The 21,285-nt window shown below is 40.1% G+C and overlaps 1 protein-coding gene across 1 annotated transcript in view; it reads left to right on the top strand.

Moving 5' to 3' along the window:
• ACYP2 (acylphosphatase 2) overlaps window positions 1-4,388 on the top strand; it is a 43,999-nt gene extending 39,611 nt beyond the window's left edge. The window contains exon 4 of the mRNA XM_069850263.1: window positions 3,459-4,388. Coding sequence (XP_069706364.1) covers window positions 3,459-3,573 — 115 coding nt within the window. The 3' untranslated portion in view covers window positions 3,574-4,388. The remainder of the gene's footprint in view (window positions 1-3,458) is intronic.
• Window positions 4,389-21,285: the final 16,897 nt, after the last annotated feature.

Below are 21,285 nucleotides of genomic sequence, written 5' to 3'. Positions count from 1 at the left end.
TTTCAGTTAAAAAAAAAATGTTATTCAGGGAAATAATGAGTTTTCTCTGCTGCCTGTAGATGTCGAAGTGTGGTGGGTATTAGGGCTATGCCACTATTACCTTGTATTAGAGGCAAGGCTTTTTAGATAACATTCCCAGATAACTCTCCAGATTTGACCTGGTCAGGCTTCATTCACACATGTTAACAGGTAGGCATGTGTGCCTCATCTTGCCATAAAGATGCCAGCTTGGAATACTGTACACACCCAGGCCATTTCTGTGAGGATCTAAATTGGGATGGTGCAAACCAGGCTCTTCAGATGTCGTTTTCCAATAATATATTGAATGGAAAGAGACTGGTTGCCCAGGTAACAAGCCAGAGTCACTTAACAGGGTTTTTTTTAATCAAATGAAAAGAGAAGAGGAAAAGAATGATTAATCCAGTTGTTTTAAACTCCAAGGAGTAAGCCACCATGAATATGATGGAATAAGCCATTTCAGGCAGGCTGACCTGACTGGGCTGAGGAAGTAAAATCCAGAGGGGTGAGAGAATCAGTGCGCTCCAAGGGGCTTCAGTAACAACCATGCCTCAAGAGTCAGATGCACTTGAGATTGCTGTTTAGGTACATTTTGGGGTATTTTTGCAAGCAGCTCTCCCTAGATATAGCAGTCAGGGTGGATAAGGCAGAGAGTGGAAGGAGGGTGCCAGGAGTGCTGCATGCCCTGAAGGGATCTGAACAGGCTGGACCGCTGGGCAGAGTCCAATGGCATGAGGTTTAACAAGGCCAAATGCCGGGTCCTGCACTTGGGGCACAACAACCCTATGCAGTGCTACAGACTGGGAGAAGTCTGTCTAGAAAGCTGCCTGGAGGAGAGGGACCTGGGGGTGTTGGTTGACAGCCGACTGAATATGAGCCAGCAGTGTGCCCAGGTGGCCAAGAAGGCCAATGGCATCTTGGCTTGGATCAGAAACGGCGTGACCAGCAGGTCCAGGGAGGTTATTCTCCCTCTGTACTCGGCACTGGTGAGACCGCTCCTCGAATACTGTGTTCAGTTCTGGGCCCCTCACCACAAGAAGGATGTTGAGGCTCTGGAGAGAGTCCAGAGAAGAGCAACAAAGCTGGTGAAGGGGCTGGAGAACAGGCCTTATGAGGAGCGGCTGAGAGAGCTGGGGTTGTTTAGCCTGGAGAAGAGGCTGAGGGGAGACCTCATTGCTCTCTACAACTACCTGAAAGGAGGTTGTAGAGAGGAGGGTGCTGGCCTCTTCTCCCAAGTGACAGGGGACAGGACAAGAGGGAATGGCCTCAAGCTCCACCAGGGGAGGTTTAGGCTAGACGTTAGGAAAAAATTCTTTACAGAAAGGGTCATTGGGCACTGGAACAGGCTGCCCCGGGAGGTGGTTGAGTCCCCTTCCCTGGAGGTGTTTAAGGCACGGGTGGACGAGGTGCTGAGGGGCATGGTTTAGTGTTTGATAGGAACGGTTGGACTCGATGATCCGGTGGGTCTCTTCCAACCTGGTTATTCTGTGATTCTGTGAGTCCGGGGGTTCTCATCCAGACTGGCCCCTGGTGCTGCCCTGCCCAGTTTCTCCCCCAGAGAAGGAAGCTGTATAACTCCTCAGTCTGTGATTGAAGTGCACCAGAGTTGATCTAGGTTCCACACTGCCAGCTGGGGTTTGAACGGTGAGATTGGAGCTTGGCCAGGTGCAGCTGCATGGGTGTGCAATACACAAGAAATAAAACATGATAGAAATGGCTGTTTGGAGATCAGTTCTTGTTCCAGAATTGTAGAAACAGTGTAGCTTTAGAGACAGATGTTTTAAAATTTTTACTGAAGGGTAAGCTATGTGCTGTCCTGTTGCAGACTGACGAAACGTCCTCATTTGATTCAGACCTACCCTGCGTTGCGTTTCAAGGGAGGTGGAAGCTGCCTTTCTCATTCTGAGGAGAAGTGGGTAGCAACAGTGAATTTTAAAATGGATATTATAGATGGCAAGCTAAAATTCCAGATGCTGGTAATGGTAGCTAATGTCTTGAACACATTGGGTGATCTGAAATTCATGGCACATGAAAGAAAACAAAGAGGGTTGAGTGAAGCAAGAGGAGAATACAGAATCTTTTCCCAACTTCTGTCTATTGATCTGGATATTAATGAAACTAAAAGCCATTTTAAAAATATTACCCTATCAAAGATATTGGAGATGACACTTTTGGCTCTGTAGATAACTGAGGAAATTACTGTAACTGTGCTTTTAGCAAATGTTGATTTCCTGCTTGCTTAGCTTGTAAAAAATACACTTCTTCTTAGTGCTCGTTGAATGATCTGTCACTTGAGCAGAGCCAGGGAAGATATGGGTTTTTTTTCTATACCTCGTGTGTGTTTTATTTACTGACTGTGGATAACCAATTTTCATTATAAAGACATCAAAATTAAGTCTTATTGCATTTTATAATGTTCAGTATGATGTTTCAATGGATTTATTAACAGTTATATTAACAAGACAGCTTTTCTGTTGTTCAAATTGGAATTTAAATGAGTAATAATGTATTTTTCATACTACTCACAGTTATGTATCTACATATAATTTATGCATCATTAACATTATGGAAAGCTTTTGTGGGGAAATATTGCTCCTTAAATATGGTACACTGAAATACTTTCTTCTTCCTCCTTTCTTCTGAGACTTTAGCACAACAGAAAATAGAGAGAAAGTGTTTTTTGTAAATAAAACTGTGTGAGCAGGGTCGTCTGCTGCACTTCAAGTGCTTGTGCACCTTCTTTTATCACAGAAGATATATATAGTTTGGCACTACTGTGAATTAGCACATTACTGCAGGATAGGAATATAGTGGGTGTGCATGTAGGAGCAGCCGTCACTCTATCAGCTTCCAGCCTCAAATACCTTATAGTTACATGCTCAGTACTATTTTCTAGTGTCCTTTGGAAGAGGGCAAGTACCAGCATAATTAAAGATTGGATCATAATATGAATGCATTCAAAGTTGCCACTTAAAAATGCCTATATAATATTCAGTATTTCTTGTTACAAGTCAGTATTTCTTCGCGACATCATTTTGATATTTGTTTGCTTTATATCTTGCTGCTTGTTTTGAATTTAATTTTCGTTTGATTTCCCATTTCTTTTATTTGTTAGAAAAGGGTAAGCTGACTGTTAGAATTCTTCATAATATTTTTCAATTAGAATGGTTTTTAGGTCATTGCTAAAAGCGTAGTATTGAATCTGCAAAGCTAATATGTACCTATTTTAATGCTATTAATAAGCGCTTAAAAAGGGATCATTAAAGTAAATCTGCTTTAGCCTTTAGTCAGACGTGGTTTTATGTAATATTCTATAATACTTTTAAAAATATTGACACCTTTTCAATAGGCATTTTTTTGCTTTTAAAGGAGAAAGGGAGGGAAAAGAGAAAAGAACTAAACATATTCTTTATATGCTAATCCTCTTACTTTTCTTGCAGGAAATCCTGGCTCAGTAAAGTTGGAAGCCCAAGTTCTCGCATAGATCGAACAAATTTTTCCAATGAAAAGGAGATTCCCAAGCTTGACTTCTCTGGATTTAGCACTAGATACTGACAGAAGAAAATATCACCAGTTACAAAACTATGACGTTTCTGCTGCATGATATTTTCTGTGTCTCCATAAAATGTCGCAAGAGCATTTGGATGCTTCCTATAATAAAGATAAAATAAATGTTTCCTTTTCACATGAAGTAAGAATTCTTACTTGCCATATTAGACATTTTACACCATGAAAGTCAATATCTAGTATCTAAAATGCCAAAATCTAATCCATTGCATCTTGAGAGATACAAAAATTATTTAAGTGTCAGTAATTATTTGAGCACAGTGAGATTTGTTATATATAACCATATGTCACCTAATCTTTACACTGTGATTCATGTTTTAGATGCAAAATAATAAATTTCTGTTCTACTGTTTGTAGTCTCACCAGAAGTACTTCCCTAGGGAACTGGAACACCGAGAGAGCTATTCTAACAACTCTGTTCTGTAGATCATGCTATTTGTGACAGTGAAGATACAATGGTAATTTAAAATAAATGTATGTTGTGTCAAACTAAGATTATCTAAACATCTCTGGTTTAAAATTCTCTATAATAATGCAAATAAGGCTTGGAACAAGGTGATGAAATGTGCGTGGCCTCTCACTGCAGCTTGCATCCATACTGACTATAAAGTATCTTGCTTTTTTTGATATTCTTACTAAAATGGAAGATTTCAGCTCTTTTTGTTATGGATGTGTATGTACTCCTTAGTAAAAAGTGTATGTTAGAACCTCACTCAACATGATGCACCCACATACATCATATGAAGTACATTAAAGGTTCTGAGAAACTTGCATTATGTGCTTGCAATAAATACTGGATAAATCTTTGCAGTATTGGATCTAATTCTTATATGAAGTGTTCTTTTCACAGGCACCAAGGAGTCTGGAACAGACCTATATCCTTACTTCTGTGTTTGGATTACTACATACTGGAAGCCTTTGGCTAGATCTCTGATATGTCTAAGCAGGCATCTGTGTGATCTGGCAGCATTCTCAGTTAATCAGGAGTGGTGTGATCATGCTATGATGGAGGCTCAGGCTGTAAGTTCCCGTGAGAAGTGTATAGCACATAAAGCACAGTAGTACTGCAGTAATGTGGCCTCGGGTTGTCTCTGAGTACAGGCAGAGTGCTGGTACTTCCACTGGCTGGTTTGCACCTCTTCTAAGAGTATATAGCATTCCTTTAGGTAAGTTCCTTAAGTTTTTGTTTCACTTTTTTAATTTCAGGAAAGGACATTTCATAATTTAAGCATTGTGCTTATGTGTCTGTGGAGAGCACGGTATGCATGGAAAGGTATTTCTACTGACTACTAGATTTACTTTCCCTGGGCCTTTGTTCATTAAGCAGTAAAATCTCCTTTCTAGGATTTGCAGGAGTTATTTATAAATTGTTGTAGCTCAAACTGCACTTCACTCCTGTGGCTATACACAAGCAGCCTTTGTTGAAGTCATTGTCAATAACTCTTGTTCAATTCCAGTGGTATATGACAAAGTTCAAGTGTAGCGGTAGCTCAATAACTTACATCCTCTCTGAAAACTGGATCCTGCTAAACATAAATAGTTCACATTTTCCTTGAAGCTACCTGGCAGAAGATACCCGCTCGGTCAAAGGCATTTCCAGCCAAGTTGCTTTGCTTGTATTGGAGCAACAATGATGGAGGAAGGCAGAAAACAAATACCCCATTAGATTCATCCTTAGCTCTTCCTGTGTAATTATTTCAGTATGTTGGCATGGGTAGAGCTGGATGTTCACAAGGACTCAGTAATTTTACACTGACTCCAACAGAAATGCGAGGCTTGAGGGAGAAGCAGCCATTTAAAGTGCTTACTTTTTGAGGGAGGAAATGTGCAGGTAGAGAACTTTGAGGAAGTTGAAAGGTGAAGAAATTTGCATGTAACTGTCTCACACATTGAACACACACCACCCCCCCACCCCCCCAGAAAAAAATCTTGACTTAAGCGCTACACTAAAGATTTTAGAGGGCTTTTCCTAACCAAGAAGTTTCAAGGCAGAAGTTATTTCTGATATGGTATTAAGTAAATATAATTCCTATAATCTGTGGCCTCTCTACTGTAGGCCAGATCACTTGCTGAGTCTGTCTCAGAAGGGGTTTTTTCTATGCCTCTAGAGTAACACTCAGCCTCTGCTCCTGTGCTCATTTGGGGCCTATCTGATGGAATGGTTGATTCTGGAATCATCTCTAGCCTTCCTCCTTGTTTACGAGTCAGAAGTACTGGTGTTTTCTGTCTTCAGTATCCACTTCCCTCACATCAGTGATATGACAAGAGGCAAAAAATACATGAGTTCTGTAGTGAGTTTAGTTCTGAGTGTTTTTGACATTCAAAACTAAAATACATGGATTTTGTGTTGTGCCATAATGTATCTGACAGTTTTCTAACAGTTTGCACATAGTGTGTTTTTCATTCTTAGAAACAGAGCTTTTACTGAGCAAATAAGCACTACCAGTGCATCAGTGTTTCTGTTTCCTCATAGGAAGAGGTAGTAGGTATTGCACTCCATACTTCCAAAGCTTTGGGAAGCCTTATAGGCAGTTGTACTTCAGCAGTATACCCGTGTAGAGTTTTCTGAAGTGAATGGAGTTCCAAGGGGCAAAGGGATCACTTGCACTGTGCTTCTTCATTCTAGCTGAAGGCGGAGGCCCAAGGTGGTGATGGGGGTAATGGTAATATATAACAGAAAAAAAACCATACATCTCTCTGAATTTATGGGTTACCAAGGCCAAAGCCCATCTGTTATCAAACTGAAGAATTAACATGACTTTCTGAGTGATGGTGGTGTCCTGATGCTTGGCATTGAGGACATTGAGGACATGCTCGGCCTTTGCAGACATTTTGGGCTCTTTTCACATTGCATTGAAATCAAACTTTAATGCATCATGTCTGTTCTTAATTGTTGTTGCATAGCCATGTTTTACTCATGCAAGTGCCTGCAGTACAGTCTGTATTGTCAAGGTGAAGAGCCAGCCTAAGAAGGAACTTGTTCTAGGCACAGGAAAATGTCAGTTGCAGAAAGCAGTGCCTGCCTTACTTGTGGGTAAATATGAGCTTGTAGGACTTTTGTCCAGGTGATCATCAGCAGTAAGCAAATATTCCCGATCTCCTTGGGGATAAGTTACACAGAAAATGGAGGCTTATGTCGACTGCACGAAAGAGAATAGACTGAAGTGGCTTACATAAGATGGTGTTGTCAAAAGCATGTTGAAAAGAAGTAGTCTAGAAGACAGTGTGTTATTGTTGCTCTCCTGAAAAGGCTGCTTTAAGTGAACAGATGCCAGTTTGTTTTTTATAATTTGGGTGACTTTTTCCAAGATAGATATTCGAAGACTGTACAAAGTAACTTCTGTTCTCTGTCTGAAAGATCCTTCAGTTGGAGGCAGGATGCAGTCCTGCAGTCCAGGAGGTCAAGGCTTAATGACATGGCAGGAGAGAGTAGTAACTTCCATCTCTCAACTTCCTGGATAGGCCAGTGAAATTGGCCTACACACAGTGGTTCTGAAGTTGGATGAAGAGCTTGTCAGAGGGGTTGGATATGTCTGGGTGAGACATCTTCACATCTGGGGAGCTCTGAGCCCTTTGTAGAATTGGGTTGCTTAGAAATATTTCTCTATACTGCAAGTATAATATAATGCTTGGACTTGATGATCCAATAGGTCTTTTCCAACCTAGTGATTCTATGATTCTAAGTTGCACGTTGTTGTGTTGCTGCAACTAGTGAGTGTTGTGTTGCATTGCATGCATTAATCTTCTCATTTTATTTAATCCTCAGATTCTGTTGAAGTATCATGAGTACAAAATCATGCAATCTATGGAAATACAGTATGTGCAGACTGTCAGAACAGTATCTCTAGATTTGGTGAAAAAAATCATTGTTTTTGAGGAGCCAAGGAATTCCAGTGATAAGACAGAAAACAAAAGGCAAGAACAGTTGACTAGTTAGATATCAAGACTAAGTTGACTTTTTTTTTCCTTTTCTACTACGTACTAATATCGGTCATTTGTAAATGCAGATACCCTTTATTTTTATTTTGAGTTATTTTTTAAAAAATGCAATGCGACAAGAACAAGATATACAGGCCAGCTCCATGCTTGCTCTAAGTGGGAATAGTTTCTGCCTGTCTAAAAACAGTTGAGACTTCTGAAAGTCTGTGCCCACTGTTCCCAAATACTTGTGAATTCTGGACAATGCTGACTTTCTTGAAGGAAAATGTTGTGCCTGACTTGTTTTATGCCATCATTTAAGAAAGTTCACATCATTAAACCTTAAGAGCAGACATGAACTAAATTGGAGCTCAACTCCTAAACAACCAGACCATTTAAAAAATGTATGAGCTTGTTTATATTTGATTAAAGAATAAAAAACCGAAATCTTCCCAAAGCAGCAAACAGAAAGAGAACGTTCTGCCTCATCAGGAATGATGTAATCTTGTATTATGTTTTTCACTCTCAATACTTAGTGTGTTGTAATGCAGAATGAGAATGTTCTCCTATACCTACTTATTCTTGAGCCTTCACACAGAGAAAAGCAGAATGGTGTCCCTTGCCATACTTTCTCTTATGTGACACCAATCTGTCACTTTTTATTTTCTTTATGTCCTCTGGAGCTGCCTTTCTTGGCTTGCTTTCTTCTTAGAAATCTGTATGCATGTTTGCTGCTGGAATCCTCTTACTAGACAGAATGAACAGGATTAGTCAAGAAAGCTTACTGATTAATGCATAGCTGCATACTACTACCCACTGGAAGTACTCTAATTTGAAGGGAATGCTGTAATGAAAGATGGAGAGGGGAAAAGTGGTGTGTGTCTATATATTTTTTTAAAAATCTGTTTATACAATGACAATATTTGAATTTCTGTAATATTGTTCATTCTTCAAGGCTCCTTGCAGTATCTTGTGTAGTGGATATAAGCATTAATATTAAAGAGTCAAATTATTTCTGCATCAAAACAAAACACATTGCACAGCCTTAAAATAATCATGCTTGCCCCAGTTTATTTGATATTAATACTGACATAACTGAGTAAGAAAAATTGAAATGGAAGATCAAAGGAGGAGCAACCTCACTTTTCGTTGAAAGGGCTGCAGAAATGGACTGAAAGATTTTACTAGTCAAAATTCAGGAATGATTTAAATAATTATGAGGATACTAATTTTCTTCCACGATTAGTAGATCCTACTGTAACAGTTAATAAGTGCAAGTATAAAAAAAACCTTTACTGATTAATTGCTTCATAGATCACTTGTGAAATGTAATTGCCTTTAAGGTGGGAGCATGAAGAATTAAACTCTAGACAGCATTAATGGAGGAGTATGAGAAGCTTGGCCTGCTATCATCAGAGATCTGCTGTTTGAAAAGGCACTGTGGGCTCTTTTGTAGTTTGTTGGTGTTAACTAACACCCATGATTCCTCTATTTTGGAAACAGGAAAGTCTTATAACATTTGTTCTGGCGTTTGAGTTGTTCCTGAATGTGGACAGCAGGGCAATGCCACATTTTCTGAATCTCTTTTTCACAGTAGAAATGTACCAAAGTGTACAACCAGCTAGATACCAGCTAGATTGGTTTTGCACCATTTAAGGCTTTAAGCCATATTTTTGGTTCCCAGACATTTGATCAGTGTCAAGAATTAAATTCTGTCCATCTTAACCATGCAGTGGTGTGTATTCCAGAAAAAAGGGACAATGCCCTTTAGTTTTTTTGAGACTAGTTCTTTTCTGGATCTGATATGTGCAGTGACTAAACTCAGACTGAATTAGAGGTATACTCAGAATCCTTAGGTTTCTCCATTACTGGAAAGGTAACCTTGCATTCACTTGTATTTGGCAGGGACATAACAAAATAAACAATGGAGAGACACAAGTTCTGTCCTTGGAGGCACTAACTTATGTTCCATTGGAATGCTGCCATGGACTTCAGTGAGAACAGTAATTGGTCATGCAACTGAAGGAACACTACTAAGCAAGGAAATGCATTATTAATGGGACAGTGTTTGAGAACCAGTAGATAAGATAAAGACACTAAGTCACTTTCTTGGTGCTGGCTTTGTTTTTTCCTACATGAAGGAGTATCACTGGGGCTCCAGGAACGTTATAGAAGCCTGAACTTTCTTGCATGGAGTTTACCGCTTGAAAATGTGCCAGGTACTGTGCTAACCAAAGCAGACAAGTGATCACCAATTCATAGCTACAGAATTGTTCTGCAAAGTGTGGGAGCAGAGGTACGTGGATATACATAAGCCTGCAAAATATTAATAGTAATAACAATAAAATTCCAGCTGAGGCTTAGGTGATGGCAAGTAGAGCAGAAAGAGTGCAGGAACTGAACTTTTAAAAAGCTCGACACAGAGAAATTTACTTGAAGTTGTTTGGAGCCGCTGTCAATGACATCACTGGAAAGTAGTTTTTGGTAAGCACCATAAACAGCAAAGGGCTAGATGAGGAAGAGGGTCTCAGCAGAAAAGGTCTGGTCTTGAAGGAGTTCTTGAGCTTGAGAAGGCATTCAGGAGCAAAAGCTCAGGATATATATTTGGAGCATGAGAAGAGAGGTCACAATAATTCATCAGCTCTTAAGGGAGCCATCTGTTTAGACGGCAGCACCTTGGTGCTCTGGGCAGATCACATCTGGGGACGTTTGAGACTTACTGTTAATTTTGTACAACTGTTGTTGATGCTTTGTATTTTTTTTCTGTTTAAAATCACCTTGCCTCAGAAAACTATTGTGACATACACTAGTGCACTGCTGAGCAGCTGAGTTCACTTGTGGGTAGAAGCCTTAGTACCAGGTAGGAAAATACCCATGAATTGTGATGTCTATCTCCAGACAAGGGAGTGGCTGTAGCAGTAACGTCTCTTATCAGAAATGGCCATGTCTGCAGTCAGGAAGTAGGCAGACAAAAAAAATTGCAGACCAAGTTAAAACTAATTAATGACCCACTCTAACTCAGAGAGAAAAAAAAAACCTGTTTAGTTATCTAAGTTTGCTGACACTTTCAGAACAAAATGATGACTAAATAGTAATGTGTACTCCAAAGAATGAGTGATATACCAAGATGAATAGGATTTAGGCACTATTTATCACAGTTAAGCCATAGACTGAATACCATAATGCTGATTACTTAAATTCATTATGCAGGCAGTATAATCTAGCAGTCAGTAATGTGCCTGTGAGAAGGAAGAAACTATTTCTATCGTTTTAAAATTAATTCTAGCAGAGAGTGACTGATGAGAATGTGCTTTCTCCTGTTTTTAAGATATGATACCAACATTTGTAAAACTGCTTTTACCTGAAAACACCCGTTAATCCCACTGAATTCTTCGGTTCTACTATTTAAAGTATTTAGAAGAACTGTGAAATTCGCCACTGCTGACTACAGACTCATTTTCTACCTTTGGTCTTTCAGTAGTATGACATTTAACCTAGTCTGAAGCTGATGTTTCTCAAACTGAAAGTGCTTTTTTTTATTCCTCTAATCTCTTAGCTTTCCAAGTTTGCTGGATCCAGATAAGCATGCAGTGTTTTGTGTAAATGCCTTCCCAAGGCTTTCCTGTGTAGAACCTTCAGATGAATGATATTTAGTACCTTTCAGCTATCAGTCACAGAACTACTTATCAAAGGTAGGAAACGTGATTTGCCAGACATGTGGAAACTAAGGCACAGACAGGTTAAAAGTTTTGGGTTTAGATAATCATTTAAGCTTTAAAAAGGGATCTTTATACCTTTGCAGCTCAAACTTTGGGATTTTGAAGCTCGCTCAGCACCAAGGTGCAGGTTAGGAATAGACCATAGTACCTTTGTATGCAGGAGCCTGAGCAAACTGTTGCGTGTTTGTACTTAATGGATACAGAGATGTCACTCTGTATGTGTATTAATAAAACATATTGGTGATGTTGGCATAATCTCTGTTTAAATAGCCAACAGTGCTTAAGTGCACTTCCAGCTTCAATTTACGTGGCCAATCTTTGTCTTGTGTAATAAATAATTGTTCATTTTTATGGTGTTAGTACTCGAGGTTCTTATGAACGAAGTGTTACAGCTGTGCATGCAATTATTTATAGAAATTATATTGTATGAAATAACAGTTTTGATTTGACCTAGCCATAAAATTTACCCTTTGAGTGGTAGGAAATGTTGTGGTCCTGGGCTGCTCTTTTCTTCTGGGGAAATGCTGTAATATTTTAGGAAGGGAAAAGGAGAAAAAAAAAAAAAAAAGAAAAAGAAGCAATAGAAATGGTCATGAAAGAAAACTCACACATGTTCTAATGGACTAACTTAATTGTTCTGCTTATGAAAAATGCTTACAGGTTTTCAGCCAGGCGAAAAGGGCAGATCTGAATTAATGAGGCCTGTGGTGCTTATTGTAGTGCTTACACTGTCTAATAGTGAAGTAAATTGACACACGCAGGGTGGGTTGCGGTGACTGCTTTTAACCTCTCTGGCAGTTTGTGATATAGCTGAATGCCAGGAGCTATTTTAGTGTCTGATGCAGAGGCTAGTTAATCACTTTAGTACTGCGTCTTCAGATACAGTGTTGGGTTAAAAAGAACAGGAAGAATTCTACTGTCGTACACCTAATGAACCCCTGTAATGTCAATGATGCAGAGTTTCACCTTCCGTTTCTAGGTGATGTACTTTCCTTCCCCGCAGCTCCAGCCAGTTTCCTCTGAGTCATGCACATACTGTCCTCTTTACTCTGTTAGCAAGAAATTAGTGGGAATGGGGAGAAAAAATAAAGCCCAGTAGCAAATCAGCTTCCTCTTTGGCAGCTCTGCTGACTGGCAGCTGCTTACCTCTGGTAGCACTCTTCACTCAGTGCTTGCTTTTTTACCTTTTTAGATGGTATTAATGAAGCATAGGGAATGAAGTCACATGGGAAAGCTGAGAGATTTTTTCACGTCCACTTTCCTTTTTTCTAAAAGCCATGGCAAGGACTTATTTGCATTTTTTAAAACCTGTCTGTGGGGAAATGGAGACACTAAAAGCTGGTGGATATGACGTGGCTGTGATAATTAATGTGGTTTGATATGCTCAGTACAGGCTTGCCTTGAATCTAATCACCACAGAAATCCAACTCATGTTGGGCCCTAGGGGAAAGGCCTGGTTGCAGGGTTTTGCTTTGTATCGAGGCAGTAGGGTAAGGTTTGCAAGTGGTCTGAAGGAGACTGTTTACAGAACCGAGGCCATTCTGCTATAAATGCTACAGAATTATCAATCCTGAAGAACCTTAATGATAATGTACTGTCTTTGCTACTGTCACTGCAAAGTGGAAGAGAAAAAATGGATATTTTTCTCTGCTGCTGCAATATAGGAGGCATTGCCTTCTGGAAACTAGGAGGCAGACTTGGCCTTAGATGCTTCTTTTCACTGAAAATAAAAAAAGACAAGATGTCAGCTGTACATTATATAGTATCCAAAAACTCATACATCTAATAAGAGAAGCAAGGGAAAATACCCTCTGAATTTTAAAAACATGCTTTAATTCAGACAGTAAACAAAATAACCACAAATCAAAGACCTGCAGCTGTGAGAAAAACACTTGAGAGAATGACCTATTTAAAAACTACCTGAAGCACCCACTCAACTGATGCAGTTGAAACAAGTGTTCAGAAAGACAAAGAAATATCTCTGCTGACTATTGGAAAAACAAGTAAAGGTATCTTTTGAAAGCAAACCTCTTTACTGTTGCTTCACCCCTTGTATCAGTGTATCTTTTGTCTTGGTTAGTGCATGTAATACTGCTTAATGATCATGGACTATTTTGTTGTGTGGTAGTATATCACAATTGTTATGGATAGTGCTCGTCTCAAGGCAAGAAATCCTACCAATTTACTGCTTCACACTCCCCTGCTAATTTATTTTTCCTCAAACATCTCTTTTTTAAAATGTTTTGAACATCTGAGCTGCGATCCATCTGTCTGTGACAGAGATGTTTATTCTTAGTCCAAGATGGAATTTCAGACTCCTGTTTCTTAGTTACCATTTTCTTTTACCCAGGACCACGTATATTTGGATGTATGGTATTGACAACCAAAATTTCAAGAAGCAACTTAAAAAATTGAAAGACCTTAAGCAGGTCTAGGAGTCCTCTGAAGTATTTTGCTGAACCCCATCTTGACAGTAGCTGCAAGGATTCTATACAGGCTTTTCTATGCTGGGCTGCTTCCATTTTTTCCCCCAGTCCTTTGTTACTTCACATCAGAGCTGTTTTATCCTAATGGGTAGTTCCAAGACACTCCCTTCTTGACAGTCTTTTTTTTTTTAAGTTCCCTTGAGTCTGAGGTCAGCTAGAGTTTTATAGTCTGCTATCTCCCAGAAACCCTTGTAGCTCTCCTCTGTCCCTTTGGGATTTGCCTTTCTGTTTTATTTCAGGCTTTCACCACTGATACAGCTCCCTGTATAATGCTAATCTATGTACTGCCTTATATTTCCTCTGCTCCTAATTCCTCCCCTCTAGCTGTTCCATTTTAGCTGATAATGATCACTAGTGGTTTAAGCTCCTGCTTGTGCTGTAGTTACAGTTTCTCTTAGTGTCCTGCCTCAACAGCCACACTCCATTGGATACTTGGGGGTGATACTTCCTGACAGCGTAACACCACTGGGGATTGCATTACCCAGGCATGCAGAAAAGAGAAAGTGCCTGTCTAGCCTAATAAAATAAACACATGAGTAGAAAAATACAAGCCGGAGGTAGAGCTAGGGCTGCACACTGTTGGGCTTTCATCTGTTCAAATTGCTTTTCTCTTTCATTGTGAAACAAATTTTAATGTTAAAAAAAGTCAAGTCATGTATGCATAGGCTTAAGGACATTGAATCTCAGAGCTGACCAGTCAGTTTAAGGTCAGAGTCAAGTAAGTTTAATCCAAGGAAACAAAACTACATAAACCAATTTTATTTCTTCTTCAGCCTGCTTTACAGTAAATTGATGGTGTCGTTAGGGTCCTGACACTTAACTATCCCTCCCTATCCACCTCTAGCTCCTTCCCCAAAGCCCCCACCAAATCCCTCTCCAAATACATCCTACAATCCTTTCAGAGGCAATTGGCTTACCAACAAACAAGTGGAAGCCCTATGTACCACCTCATTACTCTTCTGCCTTCTCTTCAGGAAAACAGAATGATTAAATCCTTCCACAAGGTACTGATCTTAGAAAGTTATCTTATTTTTAACTCTTGGTATAGATGCAGTACACATTCTTTTTTTCATCCCTTGATACACAGTGCTGATTTCTGCAGTGCATCCATTTAAATTTACATAAACTACTTGTGATTCTGCACAGAGGGGAACAATTCTGTCATTGAGAGAACTTAAATCCACGTGTGATCAGGTAGATGGCTCCAGTGACACCTTAAGGGCTATTTTCTTCAGATGCTGGCTATAAATGTAAAAACCCAAACCCTCATGCACCTCTTAAAGTATGCTTATATTTTTTTAAATGTGTTTGTGGGAAGAAATAGAGAGGAAAATTTGAACTTGTGGCCTTGTCTATACTGAGGATGTTTTCTCTAACTGACATAATGAAATTGATAGATTCCCTTTTCCTCTTAACTTAAACTTATTGTCCCTTCTTTTCAGATAATTTATTTCTCTGGACTAAAGGCAGGTTCTGAAGAAAGTACTGACCGCAGTTGTCCAGCCACAAGGGGAGTAGTCTCCAAATGGGTGATACAAACTGTGTGTCATGCTTCATATCACAATTAAATGTCTGATAAAGAATTGGAATTTGTATCTGGCTGTAGAATCATTGCTGCAGAGGTAATTTTTTTTTCCTTTTTAACTAATTTGTGCTTGGAGCTGAAACAGTAGCAAGATGTCTTTTGATATAAGCAGGAATTATAGAAGAAATACTCTGTATACATTGCTTTTCCAAGGCTGTAAACACCCACATACTACTTGAGAAGCATTGAATTAACTAGATGGTGATGCTGAGCAAAGTGTGGGAAGATAGCCTCACTGACTTCCTTATTAAGTAGTACTGCAGCTAATCAGGATGAGAAACTGAAAATGGTGAGATCAAACAGCTCAGCACATGTAAGATCAAGAATTGTGTATTATCCTAGATGCCATCCCTAACTGCTGAAAGGGGAGAAGCATGATCTATCAAAACCATTAATCTCAATCAATACATGTTCCTTCATTCTGCATGTACAGTCCCGTTCACCAATCATTTCCTCACAGCCAAATAGGAAGCCTCCGCTTAGTGTTCTGTATTGAGCTGATCTCCAATTCTGTCCTAATTACCAATGTATTTCAGTCTAGGGTAAGAAACGGGGATATGAACTAACTGCATATATGAGTGAGAGGGAAAGCAAAGAGAAGGCACCCTGGGGAGCAGGCTGGGCTGAAGCCTTTGTCAGCAGAGCCGGCACAGGCTCCATCACACTCTCCTCCCCAGGCTCAGTCCCACGAGTGTCTTGCTGCCTCAGGCTTCCCGGATGGAGTCTCCTAGCAACTGTGCATTGACAGCCAGGCTGGGGGGATGGACAGAGTACTCGCTGTCTTCAGAGTGCTCATCCTCTATCGCCTGCTGCTCTTAAAGCATCTCTGGATATTTCCAGGTGCATACTTGGCAGATCTGCATAGAATCATAGAATCATAGAATCACTAGGTTGGAAAGGACCCATTGGATCATCGAGTCCAACCATTCTCATCAGTCACTAAACCATGCCCCTCAACACCTCATCCACCCGTCTTTTAAACACCTCCAGGGAGGGTGACTCAACCACCTCCCTAGGCAGCCTGTTCCAGTGCCCAGTGACCCTTTCCGTGAAATATTTTTGCGTGATGGCAAGCCTGAACCTCCCCTGGTGGAGCTTGAGGCCATTTCCTCTTGTCCTGTCCCCTGTCACTTGGGAGAAGAGGCCAGCTCCCTGCTCTCCACAGCCTCCCTTCAGGTAGTTTTAGAGAGCAATAAGGTCTCCTCTCAGCCTCCTCTTCTCAAGGCTAAACAATCCCAGTTCCCTCAGCTGCTCCTTGAAAGACTTGTTCTCCAGCCCCTTCACCAGCTTCGTTGCTCTTCTCTGGACTCGCTCCAGAGCCTCAACATCCTTCTTGTGGTGAGGGGCCCAGAACTGAACACAGTATTTGAGGTGCAGTCTCACCAGTGCCAAGTACAGAGGGAGAATAACCTCCCTGGATGCTGCACAAAAGGAGGGCACCTCCCCACCTGCTTAAAGTGCTATTGCCAGCACAGGGTCTCAGCTTTAAGTCCTCAGCAGCAAAGTGGACTGCTGAGATTTCCCACCTACCAGCTGTGGGTCCAAAGTGAAGCAGTATCATGCCATTATGGGGTAGAGTTCTGCCTGAGCATTTCCCAGTTCTGGGCTCCCCATCATTGCTGGAGATGTCCTTAGTTCTCAAAGAGGTGACTTGCAATGCAGAGAGCAATTCAGGTGCCTAACTGAGGGCTGGCAGAGTCAGGAGCTTGGAGTGGAAGACATGTAGGGATGAGCAGGTGTAGGCTTGAGTCTTTAGGGCACATGGCGTGTGTGTGTGCACAAAGCAGTTCTGCAAAGTGATGTCTCTAACTGATTATTTAGCTTTCTTGAGAAAAAGGGGAAACTGTTCAGGCTATTGGCACTGCAGTGCTTCTGGAACTTGAGCTTGGCTGGCTGCGTGTGGTACGACATGCTGGGCCACAGGGTCAAAGCCTGACTTCACCTGGGTGTGCTGCTCCTTCAGCTGAGGGTGTTACAACAGGCCTCTGAGAAGCTGTAACTATCTTGGAGATGCATTGGGATTTGGGAAAGCATCTGTCGTTTACAGGAGCTTTTCTTATGGGAACTGGAAGAATTTGTAGGTTCCAAGCAGGGTACTGGGCACTGGCAGGCTAGGCAGTTTGTAAACAAAAGAACTGTATAGAAATAGAAGAAGAAGAGAAAATGTTTTTTCCATAAACCTTGTTCAAGTAGGAGCTGAGGTTGAATTTCAAGAACATTGTTTTGGGGCCTGTAACTGGGATGTCTCTGAGTATCCATTCACACACTGGATAGACAGTTTCAAAGAGCTTTCAAAATCGAAAAGATGGGGACATTATACAAATTAATCTTATGAAGTGTGGTATTTCCTGGGAAAGCCTTCTAAAGGAATTTCTTTTTCATTAGTGAGTCCCTCATTACAGGATTAAAAGCTAAGCTCCTTCTTCTCTTATTTCTTCCACAAATTAGGTTTTCATAAGACCTTTTATGTGTTTTTCCAGCTACTACAGGTCTCACCTCTTCTGGCAGAAATACAAATATTAATAACACTAATTACTTCACACTGATAACTACATTTGGGAACTTAGGCTAGGAAAATCTTTGGCTGGAAAGTATCAGAATTCCTCCTTTTTCGATTTTTAACTAGGATATGCTAAGTGCAGATGGAAATATTCAGGTCTGTGTAATGGATGAATTTCATTGACTTCCAGTCAGTATAGGTTTTACAGAATAATGCTGTTTTGGACTTCTGAGGTCTTGCCTACCACTTCTAGTATTGGTGTTGTGAGAGGGAATTTAACTTCGTAATGGTAACTTGGGCCTGCTAGGTCCCCAGTTCTGGCAAGTAGTGACCATAGGTGAACTCCACAACCTCTGGAGATGCTCTTATGTCAGGGTTTTCCAGTATGGGGCCAGTGAAGATTCCTGAAGAGGGAGAATGCAACAGATTGACCTGACTCTAACGGCTCAAAGTCAGCATAAAGGCATTAATCTCTCTTGCCATCTTTTGTGTTCATATACAACTGCAGAATGAGATTGCTTCCTAACAAAACTCTTCAGACAGGCAGAGAGATGAGTATCAGGTTGAAAAGTGAAAATATCTACTGGAAGGTTAATGAGAAGATTATTGGCCAGGCTTTTCTCACTTCATTATCCCTGCCTTCCACACAAATCATCCCAGTGATTTACAGGAGTCAACAAGGCAGGACTGGCTTATCTAGCCTATGAGGTGGACCTCAGGGTCCTGTCATACATCTAGTAACTGCATGCAGAGAAGACCTCCTATTCGATGAAAGTGTGTGGCTGTCATTATAGTAATATTTTTTTTTGCCATGGACCTCTGCAGAAACTTCTATGTATGTGTGTAATTTATTGTGGGAAAGGCAGAACAAGGGGCAACTAACTGTAAACCATTTTCTAGAGTTTTCTAGGACTTTTCCAGGCCCCTTTCTTTCCCTGTGAAGGTAATATAGGTAATGCCTATATTACATCCAGGTTGTTTATAATAATTAACCTGATACAATTATAATAGTAATTAACCTAATACAATTCTAAACTTCCTGCTTTGCGTCATCCAGTCTCTGGTTAGACTGTAAATGAACAAAAAAAAAAGAAAAGAAAAAGCTAAAAATACTCACAGAAGTAAGATGACAAGCACGTGAAGACTCATTTTTATCAAATCAGTTATGTGGAAGATATATAGAAGTCAGAAAATGTAAGGTTTAGCAGCCTGAAAAATATGGATAATGTAGAAATCATTGATGTATGCATTTAGGATCGAAGTGCTTACTTTCAGCAGTGAGAAAACATGCACAAGAAAAAGGGTTTGTGCCTCAATTGGAATTGTAGTATTGCTGGCATTAAAATGTCTGAATTCAATAAAAATGTTGTTTGTCTCATAGTCTGTATCTGAAAAAGTGCCAGTCAGTGCCCAGTGTTCTTACAAGGTTCTCACCTAATGAGGTAATTTCACCCTGTGACAAGATTTCATTATTACTTCATTTACGACTCAAGAACAAATGGAAAATAAAATAGCAGTTATCTTGGTCTTTCTAAGAATTTGTTAATATGTCTGGTTTTCTAGACAGGAAAAGCATGGTAGGGTAAATCAACATTGATTTACAAGCAATCGATGCAGTAATTCCTGGGTGACTTGAGAACATGCAAGTGAAACTAAGAAAGATGGGCCCTGGTTTAAGAACTGGAAAGTGAGTAAAAAGCTAATGAACAGAGGCAGAGATTAGTATGGCAAATAAATGGGAAGTTCATCAAATTAAGTCAAGTCTCACTGGACTCACAAACAGGCATACATGTGTGCATGTGTATGTTCAATATTAATATCGTGAAGAAGTGAAAATACGACTATTTAAGAAATGTGATTTGGAGATGATGTCAGGGTGTTGAACAAAAAGAGTTGAATGACTTGAAAGATTACAGCAACAGAAATATCCAGTCCTGTGGAGCACTGTATGAGGTCTTCCCAGAAGAGACAGAAGTGTGAATACTATTGTACTGTGTGCAATCTGACGGGCAAGAATGTACAAGGTGTTCCAGAAACTGAGCTGGAGCAGGTTCACTTGGGGTTGGTATGACAATCATAGGATGGGAGAGCCAAATCTGGTAGAGGAGACAACCTGTCTGTTTTAAACTCGTTCAGAAAGAAACAAAAGTATTAGAGAATGTCATTGCAATTTCTGCTTGTTGTAGGGGTAAGCACTCAGAGTCACAGCAGAGAGAATAGCCAATTTTAGCTAAAAGATAATACTTGGATAAGAATGACTGGGGCTTTATTGGACCAAGAAATCAATCGCTCTGAAAATGAGGTGGCTTTTGACCTTCTGAGCAGTAAGTCTCTGGTACAACAAGAATAGGAGTAATTGTTATTATATCTGAATTATTCTTAAGTTAGAGCTAGGGATGACACTGCAGAGCTCCCTGCAACAGCAGGCTTGTTTAAATGATCTGGATGTCCTATCAACACTATGTTCCTGAGGCCCTAAAGGAATTAATGTATTTTGCATGTGTGAACATAAATAGATAGAAGCATGTCTAACTTACAAACAAAATTGCCCAGTAGCCTGTCCTCTGAGCTGACACATGCCAGAAAGTAACTAAAGGAAATGTGATCTTCACGTCCAATAACATCTGTTAATAAAAGACATTGATTTGTAAGTAGGCTCAGTATGTAGAATCATACTAGACTTGAAACTTCTGAGAGTTGACTCCCTTCTGCCATCAAAGACAGTGGAAGAAATGACCTCTTTGAGAGCTTGATGGGATTTTTAGGTGAAAGACTGGCTTTCCACTGCATATTTACATATTGGGTGACATAGGGCCCAATTTATATGACAATACACACACAGCAATAAGGCAACCAATTCCTTTGATGTTGCAGTACAAAAGTGTGTTCCTGGAAACAACAGTGTGAATTTTTATTGGCTCTTTATCAGTTATACTGACAAGAAACTGATGTGTTGGTCTGTGAATTTGATTTCTTGCCTATGACTTTGCATTACAGCATGCGCAAGAATTTTCCCTTTTTAATCAGAAGAAAGTGTTTGGTCTGGATGAAGAGCATTTCTTTTTTTAAACTTTAACTGTATATTTCAGTATCAGTTCTATTCTGTTTACCACTGTAACAAAAGTACAGTTCACTGTTTCCTTGAAATGACTGAACTAGCTGGGTGAATGTTTTGTAATAGAGAACTATTTCCTTGTGTAACTTGAGTACTTAATTGCTTCTAATTGGTTTCTATTGAAAAGGAGGGTCGGATAAAAATTATAGACTACAGAGGAAAGGATAGAGAAGACAATAGCAACTGCATATTATTAATGTGTCAATAGTGTGATCAGAGATGTCATTATGGGGCGGTACAAAGGAGACTAAGAGTGTATCTGGGAAGAGTCACAGAGAGGCGACTGAGGGATTCTGGGAAAGATTACTAAGATAAGTTGAAAGAAACCTGGCAAGCAGAATCAGAAAAACAGTATTTGATGAGGCAGCAGGGGCCTC

The sequence above is a fragment of the Phaenicophaeus curvirostris genome, chromosome 2 (assembly GCF_032191515.1).
Source record: "Phaenicophaeus curvirostris isolate KB17595 chromosome 2, BPBGC_Pcur_1.0, whole genome shotgun sequence".
Classification (NCBI taxonomy): Eukaryota; Metazoa; Chordata; class Aves; order Cuculiformes; family Cuculidae; genus Phaenicophaeus; species Phaenicophaeus curvirostris.
Note: the sequence above shows the minus strand (reverse complement) of the source record. Positions and strands in the feature narration are given on the sequence as shown.